Genomic DNA, 22,289 nt, shown 5'->3' with positions numbered 1-22,289 from the left:
GGCTGCCTTCTCCTGCGTCTCTGGAGAAGCCTCTCTGAGCTGGTATGGAGTTGACCTGAACAGTACTGAGCCAGCAGGGCACAGATACTATAAATGGAAACCACAGAGAAATTAGAAGACGGTAGAATTTAAATATGTATCAGGTCTTGGGGGAGGGGAACGTAACTTCCTCAGCTCAGGATTTAATAGTAATAATCACCAAGGAAAAACTTGTCCCATTTGATAAGAGAAAATGTATTGACCTCTGAATTTTAAAAAAAGAACCCATAAGTGGCAAACAATTCTGAAAAACTATTTTTAGCATATAAAACATACACAGGATTATCTATTAAAAGCTCACACAGATTAATAAGAAAGATATAAAATTTAGTAGCTAAATGGCAAAGAAGCATGACAAAGACTATATAATTCATAAACATCACTAGAAATCCAAAGAAACACAATTAAATGAGGAATCGGTTTTTTAACCTGACAAATTAGCTTAAACTTCTTTTCTTTTACTAGTATCCCATACTGGAAAGAGTACACAGCAAGACATTTTCATAAATTGCAAATAACCCTAAAAAGCAGTAAAATTTGCTTTTGAAAAACAATTTGGCACTGTGTACCAAAATCCAGGTAAAATATCTCTCTTCTTATCCCAGTAATTTCATCTCTGGGAATTTATTTTAAATAAAAAACAAATTATTGGGGAAAAATAAATCTTGGCACCAAAACATGCCTCACATGATTTCAGTAGATACTTGGTAGTGTCCAAATGTCTGACTGTAGGGAAATGTTTGAGTAAATCAGGCTGCATCCACTCAATGGCTTGTTATTCATACATGAAAAAGAATGGTTGTAAAAGAGCTGCAGCAGCAAAAGGAAATAAATGCTTTAGATGCAGTGGGAAATGACAAACAGCAGCATGCAAAATTGTCATCTATGTACCCTTTGTAATCGTCTTTTTAGATGTGTATGGAAAAAAAAACAGACTCAAGGATATACACCAAAATGTTAACAATGGTGGTTTAGAGTTGTGGGATAAAAACGTTAACCTGTGTATCTTTTTTTTTTTTTTTTAAATTTTAATCTTTTTAAAAATAAATTTTTTAAAAAAACTTAACACCTAAATCACAACAATAGAGAAATGCACTCACTTTTCATCTTTCACAAAAGAGCTTTGAAGGTACAATCGTGTGGGAGAGTCAAGACCTCCAGGGCCTCGTGTCAAGAAATCTCCACCAAGTGACAGTAAATGATGGAGGAGGAGTTCTCAGAGTCATTACAGTAAGTCATTCTTTTTTTAAAAGGTTGTTATACATACCTCAGCATTTTTATTCCATAACGGTGTTTTTAAATTTACTTTTACACCAATCCAGGCAATATGGGACAAGGAATGGTGTGTGTTTTAGAACACATAGAGTAAAAAGTTGTGCAGTGACCATAGTATAGAAGAAAAACTCAAATGTTCTATGGTTTTGTAACTGCACCATTAACAAATACACAATTTTGCCTTAAGATCAGTGCATTTTTAAAAGTGTGGCATTTTATTTCTCAATAGTATCAACATTAAGAACTCTTGCTAGCAGAATTCAGAATATTCACTGTCTCACCTTGATAGTAGGATATTAGTTAAAATACTGTAGGTGAAAGTATTGGAAATAAGATTGAGTATTCACTTTCACTTATATTGCTGAGATGTGTGCCTCTCCTGTTTTTCATTTATTCAAATTTGCTGAAGGTGTAGGTAAACTTAATATGATGAACTTGAAATAAACACTGTTTGTGGTGGTGTCATAGACTCAGCCTTTTGTTCTCCTGGATGCTCTAGTCTAATGATTAGAAAAGCACTTAGCAGTTAAACTCACAAGCTTAGTATATTTTCATTAAGTCTTAACCTTATTCACGTGAATTATTTCCTGAATTGAAATGAATATCATATGGTATGTTATTACCCATTCAGAAAACATTTACTGCACACCTGTTGTAACCCAACCACCGTGATGGGCAAAACAGGTCCGTTACTGGCCCACAGCGGACCTTGTACTCCAGTGAGGAAGGACATTACACAAGCAGACCCACAAATTCATATGGACTTACAAACTTAGCCCTGTGGCCACGTTTAGGATTTCTTCCCTTCTTATGAGAAGTCTTTTATTTAAGATAAAATGTTTTATGGCGTTTATAGTGTTTTTTTTCTTATTTTCAAGGCAGTGTTTTTGATATCTTGCCTCCTTTTCTGTGAAACTTAAAAATATATAAGACATGCTGGAATTTTATAGTATTGAGTTGGTTACAGAAAACGAAATCAAATTATTTCTGAGTTGAGGACTAGGTTCAAATGTAAAGACTTAAATGGTCCACTTTGGGGCTGAATTATAGCTGTAGAGAGCTTAAACACTCAGCTAACCTAAAAAAAAAGTAACTTAGTAGCCTACTCTAAGAAACCCCATGTGCAAATTTAAGTTTTCTCCTAAGTCGTCTTCCCTTGCCAGCAAGTGATAGTGTTAAACTTTTTAAAGCCAAAATAAAAGACAAGCTATGACTTTTAGATAGAAGTTAATAAACAGAAAGTATTATCAAGTTCCGAACAAAGCAAAACAATATAGCATATACAAGAAAAAATAGAGTATACAACCTTTTATGGAACTCCAAAGCTGGAGTCTATAGCATTCACCTTGTAGTTTCCTCCACATCCAGCTACACACCGTATTGTAAACGACGTAAACGATGTCACCACAGTCACCTCGGGACACTGTCTCCCCAGTAGCTTTAGAACATTGCTTTGTACAGGACAGTAGTGCTGTCGAGACTTGAGTATGGAGAGACGCTGTAACTGTGCAGAAGCGTGACTGACATCTCACCCAGAGCACAGCAGCTGGAGGACAGCTTGGTAGCTGTGCCATTTCGGCGTGCCACACACACAGGTGAATCGCCTCCGTCTGAGTAACCTGTGAGGTGAAGAGAGGTAAATCTCTGATAATAAAAGAGCCTGCAGTGCTGAGACGTCCACGGGCGTGTGGCTGGCTCCTCGGCCGTTGTCTAGGCCCCTTCAGCAGCATCAGCAATCAGTCAGACTCCATCTGAACTGTTTGCTTGAGGGGCTTTTCTCAGAGTGGCCACCTGCCTTCAAACTCTGCCTACATGCATCTGAACTCATGGGGATTTTCAATCTCCAAGAAATCAAAAGTGGTAATAATTTTTTTAAGTGGTGGTGCTACAATGCAAAATAAAATTGATTTTTGTACTATTATGGTAGCAAGTTCAAGATAAGGGGCTAATATCCAAAACATATATGGAACTCAGAGAGCTCAACAACAAAAAACAAACAATCCAATTAAAATATGGACAGAGGACCTGAAGAGACATTTCTCCAAAGAGAACATAAAGATGGCCAACAGGCATAGGAAAAGATGCTCAACATCACTAATCATCAGAGAAATGCAAATAAAAACCACAATGAGATATCACCTCATGCCAGTTAGAATGGCAGTCATCAACAAGACAAATAATAAGTGTTGGAGAGGCTGTGGAGAAAAAGGAACCCTCCACAGTTGGTGGGAATGCAGACTGGTGCAGCTGCTATGGAAGGCAGTGTGGAGGTTCCTCAAAAAATTCAGAATGGAATTACCGTATAACCCAGTAATCCCTCTCTAGGGTATCTACCCAAAAAATCTGAAAACATTAGTCCATAAAGATATATATGCTCCAGTGTTTGTTGCAGCTTTATTTACGGTGGCCAAGCCATGGAAACAACCAAAGTGTCCTTCGATAGATGAATGGATAAAGAAGATGTGGTATATATACACAATGGAATACTATTCTTCCATAAGAAAAGATGAAATAGTGTCATTTGCGACAACATGGATGGAACTTGAGATTGTTATGCTAAATGAAATGTGAGACAGAAAAAGTCAAGAATCATATGTGGGATATAAAACTGAATATCACAAAAGAATAAGACAAGTAAAGAAACAAAAGTTCATAGACATAGAAATAGTTTAGTGGTTACCAGAGGGTAAGGGGGAGGAGAATGGTAGATGAGGGTAAAGGGGATCAAATATATGGTGATGGAAGGAGAACTGACTCTGGGTGGTGAACACACAATGTGATATATAGATGATGTAATACAGAATTGTACACCTGAAACTTGTGTAACTTTACTAACCATTGTCACCCCAATAAACTTTAAAAAACAAAAAAAAAAGAATATATGATTCTGTGTAAGCTGGAAATTCTGAACACTGTACGGACTACTGCATATACCTGTAATTAGATAACAAAGGCAGGAGCATAGTGATGTCATCCTGGTAGTGGAAGTCTGGTGCACCTAAGCTTAGACAGCTTTATATACTTGGGAGTCACTTTATGAAGTTTGCGATCAAATTTTAAGTATAAGAAATGTATTTTTAGTCATGAAACATTGAGCACTTCTATTCTTGTTTCTTTCAGGCTGGGGAGGGTGCATTGCCTCATGAATTCATGGAAGGTGTGGAGGGAGTCGCAGGTGGTTTTATTTATACTATTCAAGGTAAGTTGGCTGGTACTGATCTCATGTACCTAATCTTACTTTGTACTTTGACATAAAAGGTTATTTTTTTTTTTGGTAATTAAAAGCTTTATTGATACGTAATTCACAAACCACGTAATTTACCCTTTTTAAGTGTTTAATGAAATGGTTTTTAGTATGTTGAGCTCTGCAAGTATCTCCACTAATTCCAGACAATGTCTATTGCTCCAAAAAAGAAACCCAAGACCCTTTAAGTCACTCCTCATTCTTCCCTCCCTCCAACCCTAAACAACCACTTATCTACTTACTATACTTTCTGACCTTAAATATAAAGATTTATTTCTGGAATCTTCTGTTCTCTTAATCTATATGTCTGTCCTTACACCGGAGCTACACTGTCTTGATTTATGTAGCTTTGTAGTAAGGTTTGAAATCAAGAAGTGTGTGTCTTCCAACTCTGTTCTTTTTCTAGATTGCTTTGGCTATTCTGGGTCCTTTGCATTTCCATATGAATTTTAGGATCAGCTTGTCAATTTCTGCAAAAAAGCCAGCTGGGATTTTGAAAGAGGTTGCATTGAATCTGTAGATCATTTTGGGGAGTTGCCTTCTTAACATTAAGTCTCTTAGCCATGAACATAGAATGCCTTTCCATTTGTTTAGGTCTTATTAAATTTCTTTCAGTTAATGTTTTGTGGTTTTCAGAGTACAAGTCTTGCCCTTATTTTGTTAAATTTATTCTTAAATACTCTTTTTGATGCTATTGTAGGTGGAACTGTTTTTTAAATTTCATTTTCAGATTGTCGATTGCTAAAGTACGGAAATACAGTTGATTCTTGTGAAATCAATGTTGCACGCTGCAGCCTTGCTGAACTTATTTATTCATAGTTTTGTGAGTGCCTTAGGATTTTCCACACACAAGATCACATCACCTATGAATAGATAGTTTTGCTTCTTCCTTTCTAGTCTGGATGCCTTTTTCGTTTTTTTCTTGTCGATTGTCCTGGCTAGAATGTCCAGTACAGTGTTGAGTAGAAGTGGTGGAGTGGACATTTGTTATCTTCTCGTAGGCGGAAGGCATCTGTCACCGTAAAGGTGATCTTAAAAAATTAATACCCTTGGGCTTTCTTGGCCTCGTGTGGCTGTGGCTTTGGTCATGGAGACTTCTGCCAAACTGTAGACCAGGCCCTGTGGCTGTAGTACGCTCCGTTCTGCCTCAGTCAGACAGAGAACCTGGTTTTTTCTCTGACCGAGGAATGCTGTGTTTTGACTCCTCCATGTGGCCCTGGTGGAGATGGTGCAGTGGACTCAGCTTTCCCTCCTGCTTCACATGGACTCTCTCTCCTCATAATGTGAATATTGAAATGTAGGGTCTCTATCTTCAGTTCTGTGAACGACTAATATATCTCATTAGTGTCAGAGGCATTAGCTTAAACATGTCTTTAAAACTAAAGGGAATGTATGATAGGATTAGGAGGGGCTGTGTTTGTCTTCTTGAATGAAGCTCGTTTAAACATCCACATCTGTGAATTCCTGAGAATTCTGTCGTGATCTTTAACAAAGAAACCCTGTTATTGATGCAGTTGTTATTGGTCACCTGTCCTCAGCGTCACTCCTGGAACAAGGGTGCCCAGTACTGCTTGTGTCTGACCTCTCAGAGCTCTGCAGGCCATGGGTTCCTATAAAAGTGAGGACCCAGCCTCTCTGAAGGCTCTTGAGGACTGGGGACAGCAGAGGCCAGATCCTGAAAGGCAAGTCTTCAGGGACTCCCCGGACGCGGCGCAGTGCTGGGGGCGGGGCAGACCCTTGTGTGAGGCGGAGCTGGGGGCGGGGCAGACCCTCTTCGCCAATCAGCTGTGGCTTTTTAGATTTCTAGCATCTTTCTTTAGGCACTGTTTCCTCATGGAAGTGTTTGTATTCTTACATGATCCCCGAGGATAAGCTGGAAAAGGTACATAGGTTTTGGCCACAAACTTGCCATTAGAAATAGAGATTTAAGATCTAGGGATCCCTGATTTGTTTCAGTCCAGAGATTTTTTTCATAAAACTATGAGACCACCCTTCAAGGGAGGTATTGACTTAGCTCAGCAGGAGGCTGGCCTAAGAGGTCAGGCAGGTTGTTAGAGCGGCTCCCACGTGGGGCCTGGGCAGTGCAGCACAGCGGAGCGGGAAGGTGGAGCAGCTTCCTTTCTTTGGCCAGTCAGTTCACGTAAGTACCACCAGGAGTCTTTAAACACTAGTTTGAGGGGGACCCTTGAGACTTCTGGCACTGAGTCGTCCTACAGGCAGCAGCTGTGCACCCTGAATGTTTGTCAGAGTTTCTCTCAGTGAGGCTAAAGGAAAAGGAATAAGGTTTGGGTGAGGAAGCTTCCTTTCAGACAAGCCTGAAATAACTCGAATTTTAGGATAAAGGAATGAAAATGAATATGATACCTTCTCATATACTGGGTATATCTGAAAATCTGAATAGCAGTTAATTTTTTGTTGTTGTTGTTGTTGTTTTTTTGTTTTTTTGTTTTTATTGGGGAAGGGGAACAGGACTTTTTTTTTTTATTGGGGAACAGTGTGCACTTTCAGGACTTTTCTCCAAGTCAAGTTGTTGTCCTTTCAATCTTAGTTGTGGAGGGTTCTGTTCAGCTTCAAGTTGTTGTCCTTTCAGTCTTAGTTGTGGAGGGCGCAGCTCAGCTCCAGGTCCAGTTGCCGTTGCTAGTTGCAGGGGGCACAGCCCACCATCCCTTGCGGGAGTCGAACCGGCAACCTTGTGGTTGAGAGGACGCGCTCCAACCAACTGAGCCATCCGGGAGCTCAGCGGCAGCTCAGCTCAAGGTGCCGTGTTCAATTTTAGTTGCAGGGGGCGCTGCCCACCATCCCTTGCGGGACTTGAGGAATTGAATTGGCAACCTTGTGGTTGAGAGCCCACTAGCCCATGTGGGAATCGAACCGGCAGCTTTGGGAGTTAGGAGCATGGAGCTCTAACCGCCTAAGCCACCGGGCCGGCCCAGCAGTTAATTTTTTTTAAATCTGAGGGTCTAAGGGCCATTCAGAAGAATCACATGGTACATTCAGATCTCTGGCTGGGCCATATCTTGAGCTACTAAGTTAAAATCTTCAGGGCTGGAGCTCAGATAACTATTTTAACAAGCTCCTTAGACAAATTTGATGCCTCCAAACTTTGAGAGGCTGTGAACCATAGGATTCATTTAAACAACACCTAGACAGATCATTAGATTTAAAACACACACAGATATATTACTTTATACCAGGGGTGTCAAACTGCAGTCCGCAATCCATTGTTAATTGGCCCGCAGCAAATTCCAAAAATATATTTAGTTTACTTAAATAAACCAGGTGAGGCAATACGTACTTCACCTCGAGTGAGTGGCCTGGCTGTTTGTGTATTTTACCACATATGGCCGTTGATAAAAAACGTTGAAAAAAGTTTGGACACCCCTGCTTTATACTCATTTTTCAGGTATATGTAATATAAAACAAAATGTGTAATTTGTTCTTCTGAAAGGCCTGTATTTAATTTCTGCTCTCATCTTGATACCAACCGTTTTCCTGTTACTGCTATTTTCTGACACTTGCACTTTCTTTCAAGTGTTAAATCATATGTATCAAGTATTAAATTGTATCTATTTATCTTTATATTAAAGTGAAAGGATATTATAATAGGATGTAAGGGTTAAAAAGAAACCAATGTCATTTAAGCCTGTGTTTCTCAAAGGGTAGTCTGGTCCACCTGCATCAGTTACAGGAAGGCACGTGTTAAACACACAGATTCCTGGGCCCCACCCCAGACCAGCTGGATCTTTAGGCTTGGGGCCTAGGAATCTGTATTTCAGGAAGTGTCCCTGAGAACCCCTCCTCCTTTTACAGATGAGAATTCTGAGGCCCAGAAACTTGTAACTTGTCCACTATCTCACGGATAGTGGCAGAGGCAGAAATCCAAGACTGTAGGTCTTCAGTCTCCCTTCCCCCAGTGTTCATTTGCAGTTAGAAGAAGTAGAGCGCTAAATTACATTTCAGTTTCCTTTCTCCACTTGTCAGCCACTCACTTTTCTTGTTTTTCAGAAATTTTCTGTACTTTGAGAAAATCCTGCCTTAGTGAAAGAATTGCTTAATTAAATCCATAGGATCTGAAGACAGTCCCTGCACAAATGTGACAAATGATTTAATTTGTGAGGTAGTAAAGTCTTTTAAGCACATTAGTAATCATTTTTATTATGAAATATAAATACACCAAAAATAGAGAGCGAGCACTATAAGAAACACCCATGTACTTATTGCTCAGAATTAAGTGTTTACATTTTGTCAGATTTGTTTTTTGTTTTGTTTTTTAAGAAAGAGAGCATTACAGAATAAATCTGCTTCTTTTCTTTCCATTAAAAAAAGAAAGAAAAGCAAGCATCACAGATACAGTTGAAGCCCCGCCCTGCTGGTCTCCCTGGCCCTGCTCGTCTCCCTTCCCCTCGAGAGGATACCAGCGTCCTGACATACATGTGTACCCTTCCCATTCTTACGCTTCTGCTTTCTACTCTGTATGTGCATATCTTTAACGTAGTTTTGAATAGAATATTTTATAATTGATACCTATGGTATCACATTGCATATATCAGTGAGCAGCATACTTTTCCTCAGCGTTACTTTTTCATTGCCATTCCTTTTAATGAGGAAGCTCAGGTTGATTTTTTTCTAACTGCTGTATTCCATTATGTGAATATACCACAATTTAGCCATTCTCCTGTCAGTGGTCGTTTGGATTGGTTCCATTTTTTCACTGTTGCAAACACTGCTGTGATGAATATCCTTGTGATCATGTAAAATACTGTCTCTGGGGACTTAGCTACGAGTGGACTTACTGAGTCCTCCAGTCTGCGCATCCTCGGCCCAACAGGTCCCGCCAGGTTGCTCTCCAGGGTCCGTTCATCCTGAGGGTTCCCGTGTCCCTACCTCAGAGTCCCTAAAGTCTGGATTCCTGTTAGGTTACCGTGGCAACAAAGTGTCAGCGTACATTGTGGTACAGGTCTGGGTCTTGAGTTTGCAATAGCATTTTTCTCCAGCTCTCAACTTTTCCTTTGTAGAAGGTGATACTCTTTTACAAAACCTCCATTCTCGCCCTCGAAGACTTATTGATCATATAAGTAATCTCCACAAGGAAGATGCTTTGCTGAAGGAGGAGAGCCACTTCTATGAGGATATTGTTTTTGTGGATGTTGTCGACACTTACCGAAATGTTCCTGCTAAGTTGTTGAACTTCTATAAATGGTAGGTTGTAAAAATGTCACGTAGCCAGAAACTGTTTTATTGTTCTTTTGATGTAGAAACAATTTATCAACATCAAACCACTGAGATTTTTTACGGAAATAAACCAACCTAAGATCCCCAGACACCTGGAATATGATCTGTTGTATCCTGGTTCTGTCAGGGTACAGCTTGTAAAATGCCGCCGCTTTGGTATTTAGAGCAGCACATCCATAATATGAGTGATAGGAATCTATCAAAAACAAACAGGCAAGAATTGATTCACTCTGAGGCAAAGTCATTCCTTTGAGTCATTGCCTTGGTTGTCTCAAGCCAACATGAGAGGAACATCAGTGAGTTTGAAAATGGCCCATTTTCAGTTGTGTTCATACCCACCTTCCTAAATCCCCAGTCACTCACTCACTCCAGGTTACTGGTCTGAATTCTGTTCAACTGAATCCACACTGTATTTCCTTTCTCTGCTCCACCCATTTGAAAACTGCTTGCCCTAATTCCAAAATTTGTATTTAAAATTCAACAACCCCTAGTCTATCATAACCTCCAGACTCTCTAGCATTTCTTGGGTCTTAGTTGTAATTCTTATCTTTATAATAATAATAGCAACAGTGATAGTAACAGTTTAGATAGATAGATAGATAGATAGATAGATAGATAGATAGATAGATAGATGATAGATAGAGATATCTAACATATATAGATATAGTTGTTAATATTATTAGTTACTCTAGGATCCCATAATTTGCTCTTGAGCCCCCTAAGACTGTCTGGTCTCTGTCTAGACTAAACCTGTCAAGTGTCTTCATATCTTTGTCATTTCTTTTAAAACTTGATCAGTGAGCTTGTTTCTTGGTGAGCCCGCCTCTGTCCCTTTCTCTTCTCTGTTGCCTTGGGCAGAGTGGGAAATTATCAAGTACTCTATGGTCCTGAGGGGTAGCCAGTCTGATTAGTTTATGGAAGGCATTGTTTCATAGTCTAGGAGAGTTAATTTAATTTTGGAATCATCCTATGGGTAGAGGGCAGATAGAAAAGTTGGAAGTTTGGATGTGTCTATACTACCAGCTAAAGTTTGGACAGCTGCAGTAAGAAAAAGAACCTTCTTTTAGCTCAAGTACTAATGGGCATTCCTTGTAAGTGGGGCCAAGGCAAGGATATAAAGAGGTGCTGGGTGGGAATGGAGGTCCAGGAAATAGGAAACCAGTACTGGAGTTCTACAACTTCCTGTAGGGACTGATTCCCTGTTGTAGAAGTTCAGTTTTAGATACCACCTTCAGGTTAAGTCTTATCTCCTCTCCTCCATGCGTATCTCCGATCTTAGTCTCTCCATCAGTCTCTCCCACCACTGTCTGTTTTGGGCCGTCATCTCCACCAGGATGAGCACGACCTTCCACCAGAGCTGCGCTTGGGGACCCACTTCCCCACAGCCTGTCCCACCGGTCTGCCCTCCGCTCCGTAAATGAAAGCTTCCATTATTCATTCTTTATTCAGTTGATTCATCAGTGACCTCAGTGTCCTTTGTCACTAAAGTTCTTAATTAGCAAATAACTGTTATGTATGCCTTATGCTGTTAATTTGGCAGAAACTGTAGAAGCACAGGGTTATACTGTTTGGTGTGGACCCATTGTTGGTACCTTCACCATGCTTGGACCTAGTGAAACTTTCTACTGATTTTTTAAATTCAGGTTTCTGTCATCTGACTGGTTTCCTAGGAAGACTCTGGGATTTTTAACAAACATGTACAGGGATTGGCAATGTGAAATAAGGTATCAGTTTTATCTCTAGTTGTCATTACATATTTTTTATGTCTAGATAAATGAAGTTACCCTCCTGTGCCTTCTAAAAGGTCACTTGTAATAGTTTAATTGCTGGAAATCTTTTCCAAGGGAAAATGTGTTTCATGTTATAACTCAGTCTTTTTAAAATCATAAAATAGCTGAGTGTAATGTAAATAGCACATTGTTGCTGCTTGTTGTACAAGAGTGTTGTTCTGTGTCAGAGACCAGGTGTGACACCTGTCCCCTCACCCTGAGCCTCTTATTAGAACGCAAATACTTGATGGATTCCACAGTCTGCTTGAGCAATACTGGTGAAGCAGTTGTTTGATCCTGTGTTCCACTTAAGCCACGTCTTTTTTCTGTGTTTTTCCCTTTGTACCTTTTCAAATCGGCCTGGTCCTTCTGTTAGGCCACATAGTGAAAATCAGATGACATTTGTAGTTAGTTGGTCACAGCAGCATTCTGTTAGAGCACATGTTCTCAGCACTGGAGGAGTAAGAGAATGAAAAAGTGTACAGGATGCAGAGGGTCCGTTTTTAATTAAAATGTGACGTTGGCATTGTTTTGTTTCCTTGTATGGAGGCACCGACATTCATTTCCCTTTTTTGCCAACAGGACTGTGGAAACAACCAGCTTTGATTTATTACTAAAGACAGATGACGACTGTTACGTAGACTTGGAAGCTGTATTTAACAGAATTGCCCACAAGAACCTGGATGGTCCTAACTTTTGGTGGGGAAAGTAAGTTAACGTCATTAGCCCCTTGGCACTCGTGTATCTGAGCAAAGGGAATTCATTTAGAATGACACATACATGTCACTCTTCATAAGAAAAATGTGGTTGAGATGGGAAATTTCCCCGTTAGGCTCCTGGTCACTATAATTTATTAATCTACAGTTAGAGGGGGAACACTTTTTAAAATGGAAAACGTGAGGTAACGTAGGAGGGAAGACGATGGGGCTTTCTGCTCATGCCCAGGAAAGGAGTGCTGCTCACATTGGAAGCTGCTGTACATTATGTGTCAGGATGAACTTGTGACACATTTCTGAAACTATTTTCTGTGTTTCTTCAGCAATACAGTAAGGATTAGTGAAGTTTTTTTTTTAGCATTTTACACAAGACAATGTGCTTTCCATTCTAAAACCACAAATGCAACTTTGAGAGAATTTGATATACTGATCTTTTATACAAAGCACCCACTAGATAAATAATTTCTTTAGACTGAAAACATAAAAACAGTTTGTCTCATTCTTCTTTCCTTGCTTCTACAGCTTGTCCTTTGTAGTGAGAGTGAAGGAGGCAAGCTTAACAGCGATAGGATGTATCAGTCAGACCAACACAAAAAGCCAACTGATTTTGAATCTCAGTTTCAGATTGAATTGGGCAGTTGACCGAACCGGAAAGTGGCAGGAGCTGGAGTACCCCAGCCCTGCTTACCCTGCCTTTGCGTGCGGGTCAGGGTATGTGGTCTCCAGGGACATCGTCCACTGGCTGGCCAGCAACGCGGGGAGGCTAAAGACCTATCAGGTAATTGAGGATTCCTGGCCTCAGTGGACCCATCCCGCCCAGTATCCCGAGAGCAGGGCCAGCTTCCCGTGGGAAGGACCATGTTACTCCTTCTGTGGAGGAGTCACTGCTCAGGAATTAGGGACACGCCTGTCCCTCAAATTGGGCTCTAAATTCTACTCCTAAACCCTTTTGTGAGCCTCCTTACTATCTTTTCAGTCTACATTTACTCGTCCCTGGAGGAGTATAAAGATTTATATTCAGAAGAGGAAACATGATAAGCAGGTGCTTTCTTTCGCTGATTCTGGGGACCATGTTAGGAATCGCTCCGCCTCATGCTTAGATCCAGTGGGTCTCACACTATTAGTGCTGGAGGCCTAAGGTCCATGGGAGCAGTGGACGGGCCACTTTTATAGGATGTGTGGTGTTCGTGTTAAAGCCACTTAGCTTTTACTCTGTCCGTGTTAACACAGGCTTGGATTTCAGGTTAAATTACGAAACAAAGAGGCATAAAAATAATTTATTAAGGGAATGGGTGTGGCACTGTCTTTACAGATGGTACAGCATTTAAACTTTTGCATTTAAACCTTCTGGTGCATGCACAGGGTGAAGATGTAAGCATGGGCATTTGGATGGCAGCCATAGGACCCAAAAGATACCAGGTAAGCAGGTCTGAGTGGGGCTGGCCTCGGTTCTGGAGAGTTGAGGAAGGAACAGTGAAGATATTTTAGCATCAGTAACTGTGCTCTTGATTTAATTCACAATAATCCACCGAGGTACTCAGCCAATATTTTTCTGAGTTTAAATCACAAGGAAATGTTTTGAATGGAAGTTTCAGGTGACTCAAGTTTGCAGCAGTGTGGTGTGTGGCCCAAGGACCCGCCACCCTTCTGACTGATGCAGATAAAATGGTGGATAAAATATGGTGAGGTGTTTTAAAATACGCTGATCACTGAGCTAGAAAAACAAGAAATGAATCTGCATGGATCAGAAATGGAAAACAGAGCACTGGGAAGAAAGCAGGCAGAGATTTCTGTTGAATTCTTGATTCTTGCTTCCGTTTTGGCCAGAAAAGGTGCAGGGGACAGAAAGAGCCCTGCATAGCACCTGGAGCCCAGAGTACACCCGCACTTCGCGGGGGAACAGAAATCAACCCCATCTACTCAGTCAGCTTTGACAGTTCTGTTCCTTTGTCGTACTTTCAGTCCTACCTCTGACGTTATTTCACGTTGAACAGAACTCTTTCTATATCTGATCATTCTGGTGTCTGGTCTCTGCGGGTCTGATTCTGTAGTTTGTGGGCTCTGCAGACTATTCCTTATGGAGCTTGTCTCCTGATGTGTTGAGACTTGTTTTGTGGTGACCTCACATTCCTTGGAAAAGGGGGGGTGGGGGGCCTGTATTTAAAAGGCGTTCCACAGAGGGGATTTACATCTTTTCTGCCGTGCACCTACCTACGGGTGTTCCCGTCCATGAGCATTTTACATTTCTGACTTGGGACTTGGGGGCCTCTACAGAATGTGACTCCAGGCAAAGACCCACCCAAGTGCGGGCTGTGGTTCCGTGCTCAGGAGACCCCTTTCCATCACACCCAGGGCCCAGGTGGAGACAGACAAGCCTCCTCCCTAGCTTGGTTTTCTTAATACTCCCAGGCTTTCACCCCTCAGGGGTGCTGGCTGGCTGTGGCAGTCTTTGGTCAGTCTCCTGGCCCTGGGCAAGGCAGAGGCTCCAAGGCCCATGCCAATTCCAGCACATTCTACTTCAGTATACTTTGCAAAGATGTTTGAGGTTGTATCCAGCATTTTTATGTTCTTTGGTTGGATGGTTTCTCTGGATCTGTATTTTACTCTATTGCCGGGAACAGAAGCTGGGAGGTGGGCTGATCGTTAAGGACCTGTTGTGAGGAGTCTTGACAGGCCCCCTTTTTTATCCTCCCAACTCGGCATCAATTTACCTACATTAACTTCCTGCAGCCTTGAGCAGGGTACTTCACTCTTAGTTTGTAAAAGGGAAATAATTCCTACCTCACAGGGTTATGATGAGAATTAAATTAGTGAATACTTATAAAGCACTTGGTGCAATCCCCAGAATCTTCTAAGCATTCCCTCAGAAGAGCTGCTGTCACTCATAATGCTGTGTAGCCACCTTTTTGTATAATAGCAAATATGGAACTTTCCATTTGTGGTTTCCAGACCTTGTCTTCATAGAACTCCCTTTGCTGTCTCTTAATGCACACACTGCCTGTTTCTGTGTTCCAGGGCCGCGGGGTCGCTGCATGTGGTGCCTTCCCCACACCCCACAAACGCCAAGTGGGTTCACACACTGAGTTGTCTTTGCAGTAACCTCAGCTTCCCTGGGATAGAAGCGCCCATGTGCCCCCTTTGTCCTCACGCAGTTTCACATCACAGCTCCCCAGTCAGCTTTCGTTTTGTTTCTCAACAGGACAGCCTGTGGCTGTGTGAGAAGAGTTGTGAACCGGGCATGCTGTCTTCCCCTCAGTATTCCGCGCAGGAGCTGACAGAACTATGGAAACTGAAGGAGCTGTGTGGCGACCCCTGTCAGTGTGAAGCAAGCTGATGGTGACTTAAGTCGCAGTGTTGAAAGACCAGGGTAGGCGAATAGTAATCTGGGTGTGAGTCTGAGGACAGCCAAGGTGTGGCAGGGATTGTATGATCCTTCAGAAACAGAGTCCTAGGCTGGCCCTTCTGAAATCAGTGTGGTATTTCTTAATGCTTGCACAAAGTCTCCTTTTTAAAAATCAACTGATATTGTAGCATAAGAAAAACTGTATTCATGTGTTGGAAGATGATTTGAAAAATACCAAATAGTTTATAAAAGAAAAAATATTTCTAAATCCTGACAGCTGATTCATTACCTATCATTTTTGGTTAAAACTTGGCTTGTTCAGAGATCGTTAGTAACCGAGTTGGAATTTCAACCTGGATTGCAGCATAGCTCCGTGTAGCCTAATACGGGCCAAAAACAACTCACAGAAATGGCTGTGTGATCATTTATGAGCAGTGGTCACTTATACCAAAGTTTGGGGTTTCTAGGCATAATGTTAGATTCTGTGGGTGTCTGAATGAAGTAGGCAACTTAAACTTGAAAAAGAACCAATGTAATTCTCAGTTCTGGACCTTGGTTTTGAAGTTCATTTATTAAGTAGACTAACCCAACTTTTCTTTTTGACATTTCACGTAAATCCTGAAGGTCACAGGTTAGTACTTCTGTTAAAAAAACAAAAATGCTAAATTTTTGTGAATATAAGTAAAGTCAGATACCTCTCAGGGTTTTAGTGCCATCGGGAAAGATATTTCTAAATACTTGACACTTTGAAAGAATTTTGCTTTCCTCCTGTCATTGCCTAATATAAGCGAATTTCAATCAGAGCTGCTAATCTTCTAGGTGTAGGGAAAAGTATGTAATTAATTTTTGTGAGTACTCTAAAAATAGTACAGTTGAGAAGAGAGATCATAACACATACTTCTTATAGTAGGGGGTATGCCTCCCTAAGTTTAAGGGACATTTCCCCAAATGACCAACCAAATCATTTTAGTAACCTTTTAAACTAGTAGTATCAATAGAGAATTCCAGTAAAGCTGGTCTTATGACAGACATTAACTGTGTTCAGATTCTATATCTGATAGAAAAATCACACAATGAAGTATAGTCATGAGCTATAAAATAAATGTGAAATAAAATCAGTAGGTGCAAAACCTTTATTGCTATTATATACAAGCGTAGAAATGGTCACTTGCAATGAAAAGTACGATCTTTTCTATACTTAGGGCAAGTTATAAAAGCTTTTTTTTGAGAGAATTGTTCCAATAAATCATTTGTCTAACGAACCCAGTCACAATACACAGTCTAGTCTGAGTTTTATTAGTTAGGTGTTACCATCGTACAAACAGACAATCTCCATTTTCCACAGAATAAAACTGTAATGACTGTTGGTCATTTTCTAGTTCAATCTCTCTGCCCGGCATCTAAAATTAGAACAGAGGGTTGGGGAGGGGTAAGACAGATCCAACCAAGCATTTTATATACAACCCCCCCACACCAAGGTCTGTGGTCTCCATTTAAAATCAGTGCTATGTGGAGACTCAGTTTAATAGCATGTCACACTGTAGGAACTACGCTTGATAGTGTTTTGCTGGGCAACTTACTTTGGGACTTTCATAGGACAACAGAAGGTCTGACACAGGAATTTTGAGAAGACGTGACAGCAGTCCTTTCACCTTTTGAATTGTCATGGAGTCTATCAAAGAAAAGAAAAATCCTCAGTTCTCTGAAATGACAGTTAACTAGCTCACATGACAAACCCACAATTGCAATGACAGACAGTATCAGTTTGCACAAGTAAACGATTAGGGAAAGGTGCGCCAATTGCCTGGAACAAAGTTTCACAGCATTTACTGAGTCATTTGGGAGGCGGACCCAGTGTTTGACCCAAGTGCCCTTGACAGTGAGCTTTCATACCATTTCGGTGGTGTTTAATCCAAATAAATGAGAAATCATATTCTCTGAACAAAAGAATAAATTTGAGTAAAATCATTAACTTTTCTTTTAAAATCTTTGTGATTACTTAAGAATTAACCGAAAGACCGCTGGAGTGGGGCTCTCAACCCCTCTGGCCTTGATTTCCTGCTCTGTAAAGTGAGGGGTGAACTAAATAATATACAAGGTCCCGAACCCGTCTGTAGTTACTATAATGTGTGATTGTTTGACCACATATACTGGTGACTACCAGACATGGAAATGTAACTTAGTGAATAAATGCTTTGGTTTGTTCAGGAAACACTAGAACTTTTTTCCAAAGATGGGTATATGGTAAATATTGGATATTTTGATTATGAAAAATACAGTTTCTTTAAAGCTTTAGCTGGAGATACAGCGATAATATGGAGTTCCTACAAATATCACATGTATTCAAACATATTTTTCTATAAAAAATCCTTTTTGTAAAAGCTGTCTGTTTTTATGCAACTTGTGATAATAAATGTTATCTTTATTTTAGAATAAAAAGTGGCCTTTTCTTAAGTTCATTGAATATAGACAATAGACATTTATAAATTTAAGTAGCTTAATTTGCTCTTATGTGTGAGTATGTGATTGATAGGTAATCGTGCTCTTTCAGATTTAGCTGGACTTTCATTGTTGGGAGAATGGTCAGTCACAGGTTAACTACTGCACGACAAAGGGAAATGACAGTCCTAAGTCATTACCAGAAACAAAGCGTTTGGTCATAAAACAGTTCTCGTAAGAAATCTGCCTACCTGTACTGGGTCCATAGAAGAAAGGGGGAATTTGCGTGTCAAGCTAAATGACGTTACTATTTTTAATAACAGAGTAACACATGATTATCTTAACATTCAGAAAATGTAGAGATGAGTAATTACCTTTCTGCTTCCCTATGACCAGTGTGGCAAGTTTGATGGGTATGCTTCCAAGCTTTTTTCTATTTCTGTAAGGTTTTGTAATATATATTGGTCTACAGCTTGCATTTCTTTATTATAGAGTGATACACCTTTCCATGACGGTTCCTCTAGGCCTGCTCTGTCCAGTATGGCAGCTACATGTGGCTACTGAGCACCTGAAATGGGGTGAGTGTCAGGAAGGAACTGAACCTTTTATTTCCATTTCAATTTAATGAATTTGAATCGCCACACATGGCTAGTGGCAGCCACACTGGACAGCACAGCTCTAGACCCACGTCCTTCTTTCAGAAACACAATAGTGCAGCGTGTGGTTCCACCAGCAGACAGTCATTTCCCCCAGTAAATATGAGAATGATTTTTAGAATGCTTGGTCACAGCATTTTTTTTAAATTTATTCCAATTACCACACGACTTTACAAGTATATACTGATTTTTGATGCCAACCCCACGTTTGATGGGTAAAAAGTTTCAGTATTTTACATTCTTCATCATTTTTCTTTTCAAAGGCTATTTACATCATGTGACATAAAAATTAAGAACTGTTTTAAACTGGCTTACTGCTGAGTTTAGAGAATACAGGACTCTGAATAGCTTAAAGCAGCAGCTATTACATATAATGTCTGGATAATTCTAATCTCTACTAGTTCCACCTGAAGACTAATGGAACTCAGAACATGAACATGGGATGTCCCAGCAGGTAACAATCTCAGACGGACTGGGGCAGTCAGATACAATATAGACAGAGAGAGGGGAGGCACACACGGTCACCAGCAGCCTAGGGCCACATCCACGCCCCCACACTCCCACGGTCCTTCTTCCCCAGGACATGCTGACAAAAGAAAGCTTCACAGATCTAATGACATTCTTAAGCCATTGTCACAAATTGATTTCAGGTATTTAGAAAGTAAAAGGAAAAATGCAAAGACATCCCAAGCCAATTACATTAACAAGTTCTGGTCCTCCTTCACTTAGTGCCTTTACTGACAGTATTTAAGTTTGAAAACAGAATAATGAAAGAAGAACCACTAATTTTAATTCATCTTTACATAACAGCAAAATTATGTATCATAGAAACTGACTGGACTGCTAGTAAAGAAAAATAGGGTGCTAACTGGTAAATTGACACTAAGTGGTTATCAATCAGAAAGTACAACCAAAGCCATCCACAAGTAATACCAGGATAAGCTTGTTTTATTTGACAAAACTAATTTAAAAATCAGTGTGAGTTTACTGCACTGACAGGCAAACAAGGAAAGGTATTTTACTAGTTATTTAGGGTGATATATATTTTATTTCTTCAAATCCTCCTCTAAATTTAACCTGTTTATATTTTAGTATTTAACTGTGAATCTAGTTTAATCTTTGAGTATCACAGGATACTGAAAGACAATGTAATTTTTTCTCTCGAGTGAAAGTTTAAGGTAAGTCACATAGATCTATTTGGTTGACACAAAAATATTTTCCAAACAAAACATTCAATCCCAGTAGCACAAATATTTCAAGTTCTAAAGTTTTTTCAAAGAAAAACATTTCAAGTGTGTCTATTAAAAGACGGTATCTAAATAGTTTCTGCAGGGATTCCTGACTGGTAAGGAATAGAATGTACAAAAAGTCACAAATGTCCAAGTAAAATCTATCAACTCTAAAAAGGCCACACTTTCCGACAGTGAACTATGTCAGTTCCTCCAACTCAGAGCTGGGCCGGCTATGCAGGAGAATAAGGAGGGGAAGACAGACTCATTCCGCTTACCTGGCAGCTGTTTCTCTATGATTTTCTCATCAAGTTTATTAGGATATTTTATCTTCAGTGCTTGAAGGAAAAAAGGAAAAAGACTACATGAGACCTACGTAAGAAGGATAACCGGGCTGCCAATGATAGATACAGCTGTTCAGTAGAATTGGCTCAAATCCTAATAAAGGAATAGGTCTTAGTGATGTTTAAAATTCCTTTTATTAATACTTCACTGAATTGCTACAACAACAAAACAGCAGGACCAATATTCTATCGCCTTCCGTTTTCCCCTAAATCCTTCCTTCCTGACAATGTAGCTAGGTTTTTAAGTGTAAGAAAAGTCACAAATCTCCAAATACAATTCAGTTCATTCATCGCTCAGATACTTCCCACATTTGTAACACTGTTAAATGTGTTTACAGCATGGGAATTGCTAAAATGTTCCAACAGAATAATTTGGACATATTTGAGAATTTATCATTTCTTTAAATATCGAAGTACTCACTTAGGTACTTAAGAGAAACAACTCCTATTAGGTCGTCACTATCTGTTTCAGCACCTAAGGACTCAAATACAAATAAGGTGTCTTTGAATTAGGGGTTCTTACTTAGTAGCTGGTTTTTGAGCAAAAACGGTTGTTGTGTTTTGAGTTCCCCATCTTCAGGTGCGCCGTATTCTATTTAAGAAGAAACAAAAACGGATGAGTGATGAACTAAAGGCCAGTCAGAAAAGCCTAGGTAAGTGTCAAATACGTCCAAGTGTCGCCTGTGCTAACGTTTCCCTGAGTCCTGAGAGAGAAACCTGGTCCTACCTGGAGCACCTCTCACAGGACACCTTTACCCAGTTTTGGCCAGATACGCGCTGCCAGGCTGGGCGCTCAGAACCACCGCTTGGAGAAGCAGCCTCAGTAGAAAGCAGGGTGTAAGGCAAGCTGTGCTCTCCTGCTTTCTCCTGCTCAGCCAGGCTGCTGACAATTTCTGTAAATACCCCAAGTACCTGTGCTTCTGTCTTCCAGCTCCGCAGAGCGAAGCACTGAGCCACACCTGCAGGGCTGCTTTAGGCCTCCCTTCCCCACGCCCAAGTGATTTCGAATTCACCTAAAGTGGCCAGGAAATTGGGCCAGCTAATGGAGTAATCTGAAAGCAATTCCCACGGGCAGCTCTTCTTCCTCAAAGATAATGTTCCAGCCTGAAGCGTTTCCGCAGTGAACTCCTCGCATTAGGAAATATATAAAGAAAATCACGTAACAGTGAAATTTGGAATAATAATGAAGTCAGAACAAGGTGGAAGGTACATCAAGGACAGAGACATGAAGTCACAGCGGCCGGAGAGAGAGAAGCAGCTGGCACACCAAGTGCCAGCCCGGGAGGAGCACACAGTGTGTCTGAGCCCGGAACGCAGCGCTGGGCAAAAACTGCGCACGTGTGACCCTGTGCGGACGCTAAAATTACCTGGGCAGCTGAAAATATACCAGTGCCTGGGTTCCACCCTCAAATGCTCTGAATTGGTTCAGTTCCCTAGGTTGGAGCCAGGTTGAGAGACTGTAGCCCTTTCTGCCCTTCCTGAGGTTGGCCGGGGTGGGCAGAGAAGAGAACTTCCGATTAAGAGCCGCCCCACCCCCATTTCTCAGGTTCCTGCTGCTGAGAGATGCTGCTGACTCATCCTCTCCATAGACAACAGACTCCTCTCCCAACCTGCTGAAGTGGCACAGGGAGAGAAGCAAGCGCGGCCCTCCTGCGACACCCCGTGGACAGGGTTTCCCCGAAAGTCCCAGTGCGCACTTAGGCAGAGTGACTGGTATCTGGGGTGCGCAGCAAGGAATTCTTCGTTCGGCCTGTTCTGCGCTGGGTCCTGATGGCCCCCCGCCTTTTTCCACGCGTTTCCAAATGCTTTTCGGTAGTCAAGCTCGGCCCCACGCCTCTCCTCTGGAAGAATCTATGTCAGTGGGAAATACAAACAAGTCCACTGAGGCATTTTTCTAATGAGTGTTTGTTTTGCAACCTGTGCTTCCTCCACTGCTGACCCTTAGAGAATCATTGAGAGGGACAGACAATATTTTTTTACCTTTCCTTTTTAACATTGACAGT

General features: G+C 40.9%; 2 protein-coding genes across 6 annotated transcripts in view; one reads left to right on the top strand and one right to left on the bottom strand.

Moving 5' to 3' along the window:
• Nucleotides 1-18,057, top strand: part of B3GALNT2 (beta-1,3-N-acetylgalactosaminyltransferase 2) — a 50,906-nt gene extending 32,849 nt beyond the window's left edge. The window contains exons 6-12 of the mRNA XM_019746980.2: nt 1,159-1,269; nt 4,435-4,513; nt 9,574-9,757; nt 12,142-12,267; nt 12,894-13,053; nt 13,638-13,694; nt 15,475-18,057. Coding sequence (XP_019602539.2) covers nt 1,159-1,269; nt 4,435-4,513; nt 9,574-9,757; nt 12,142-12,267; nt 12,894-13,053; nt 13,638-13,694; nt 15,475-15,609 — 852 coding nt within the window. The 3' untranslated portion in view covers nt 15,610-18,057. The remainder of the gene's footprint in view (nt 1-1,158; nt 1,270-4,434; nt 4,514-9,573; nt 9,758-12,141; nt 12,268-12,893; nt 13,054-13,637; nt 13,695-15,474) is intronic.
• TBCE (tubulin folding cofactor E) overlaps nt 16,734-22,289 on the bottom strand; it is a 62,593-nt gene continuing 57,037 nt past the window's right edge. For 3 of the 5 annotated variants that reach the window (XM_074316721.1, XM_074316718.1, XM_074316720.1), the window contains 5 exons: nt 21,897-22,137; nt 20,810-20,878; nt 20,221-20,280; nt 17,199-17,290; nt 16,734-17,018 (listed from right to left, as the gene is read on the bottom strand). In XM_074316721.1, the coding sequence (XP_074172822.1) occupies nt 16,926-17,018; nt 17,199-17,290; nt 20,221-20,280; nt 20,810-20,878; nt 21,897-22,137 (555 nt within the window). In that variant the 3' untranslated portion in view covers nt 16,734-16,925. The remainder of the gene's footprint in view (nt 17,019-17,198; nt 17,291-20,220; nt 20,281-20,809; nt 20,879-21,896; nt 22,138-22,289) is intronic. The other 2 variants (XM_019746979.2, XM_074316719.1) reach the window with 1 other exon arrangement.

Source organism: Rhinolophus sinicus, linkage group LG12, assembly GCF_036562045.2.
Source record: "Rhinolophus sinicus isolate RSC01 linkage group LG12, ASM3656204v1, whole genome shotgun sequence".
Lineage (NCBI taxonomy): Eukaryota > Metazoa > Chordata > Mammalia > Chiroptera > Rhinolophidae > Rhinolophus > Rhinolophus sinicus.
Note: the sequence above shows the minus strand (reverse complement) of the source record. Positions and strands in the feature narration are given on the sequence as shown.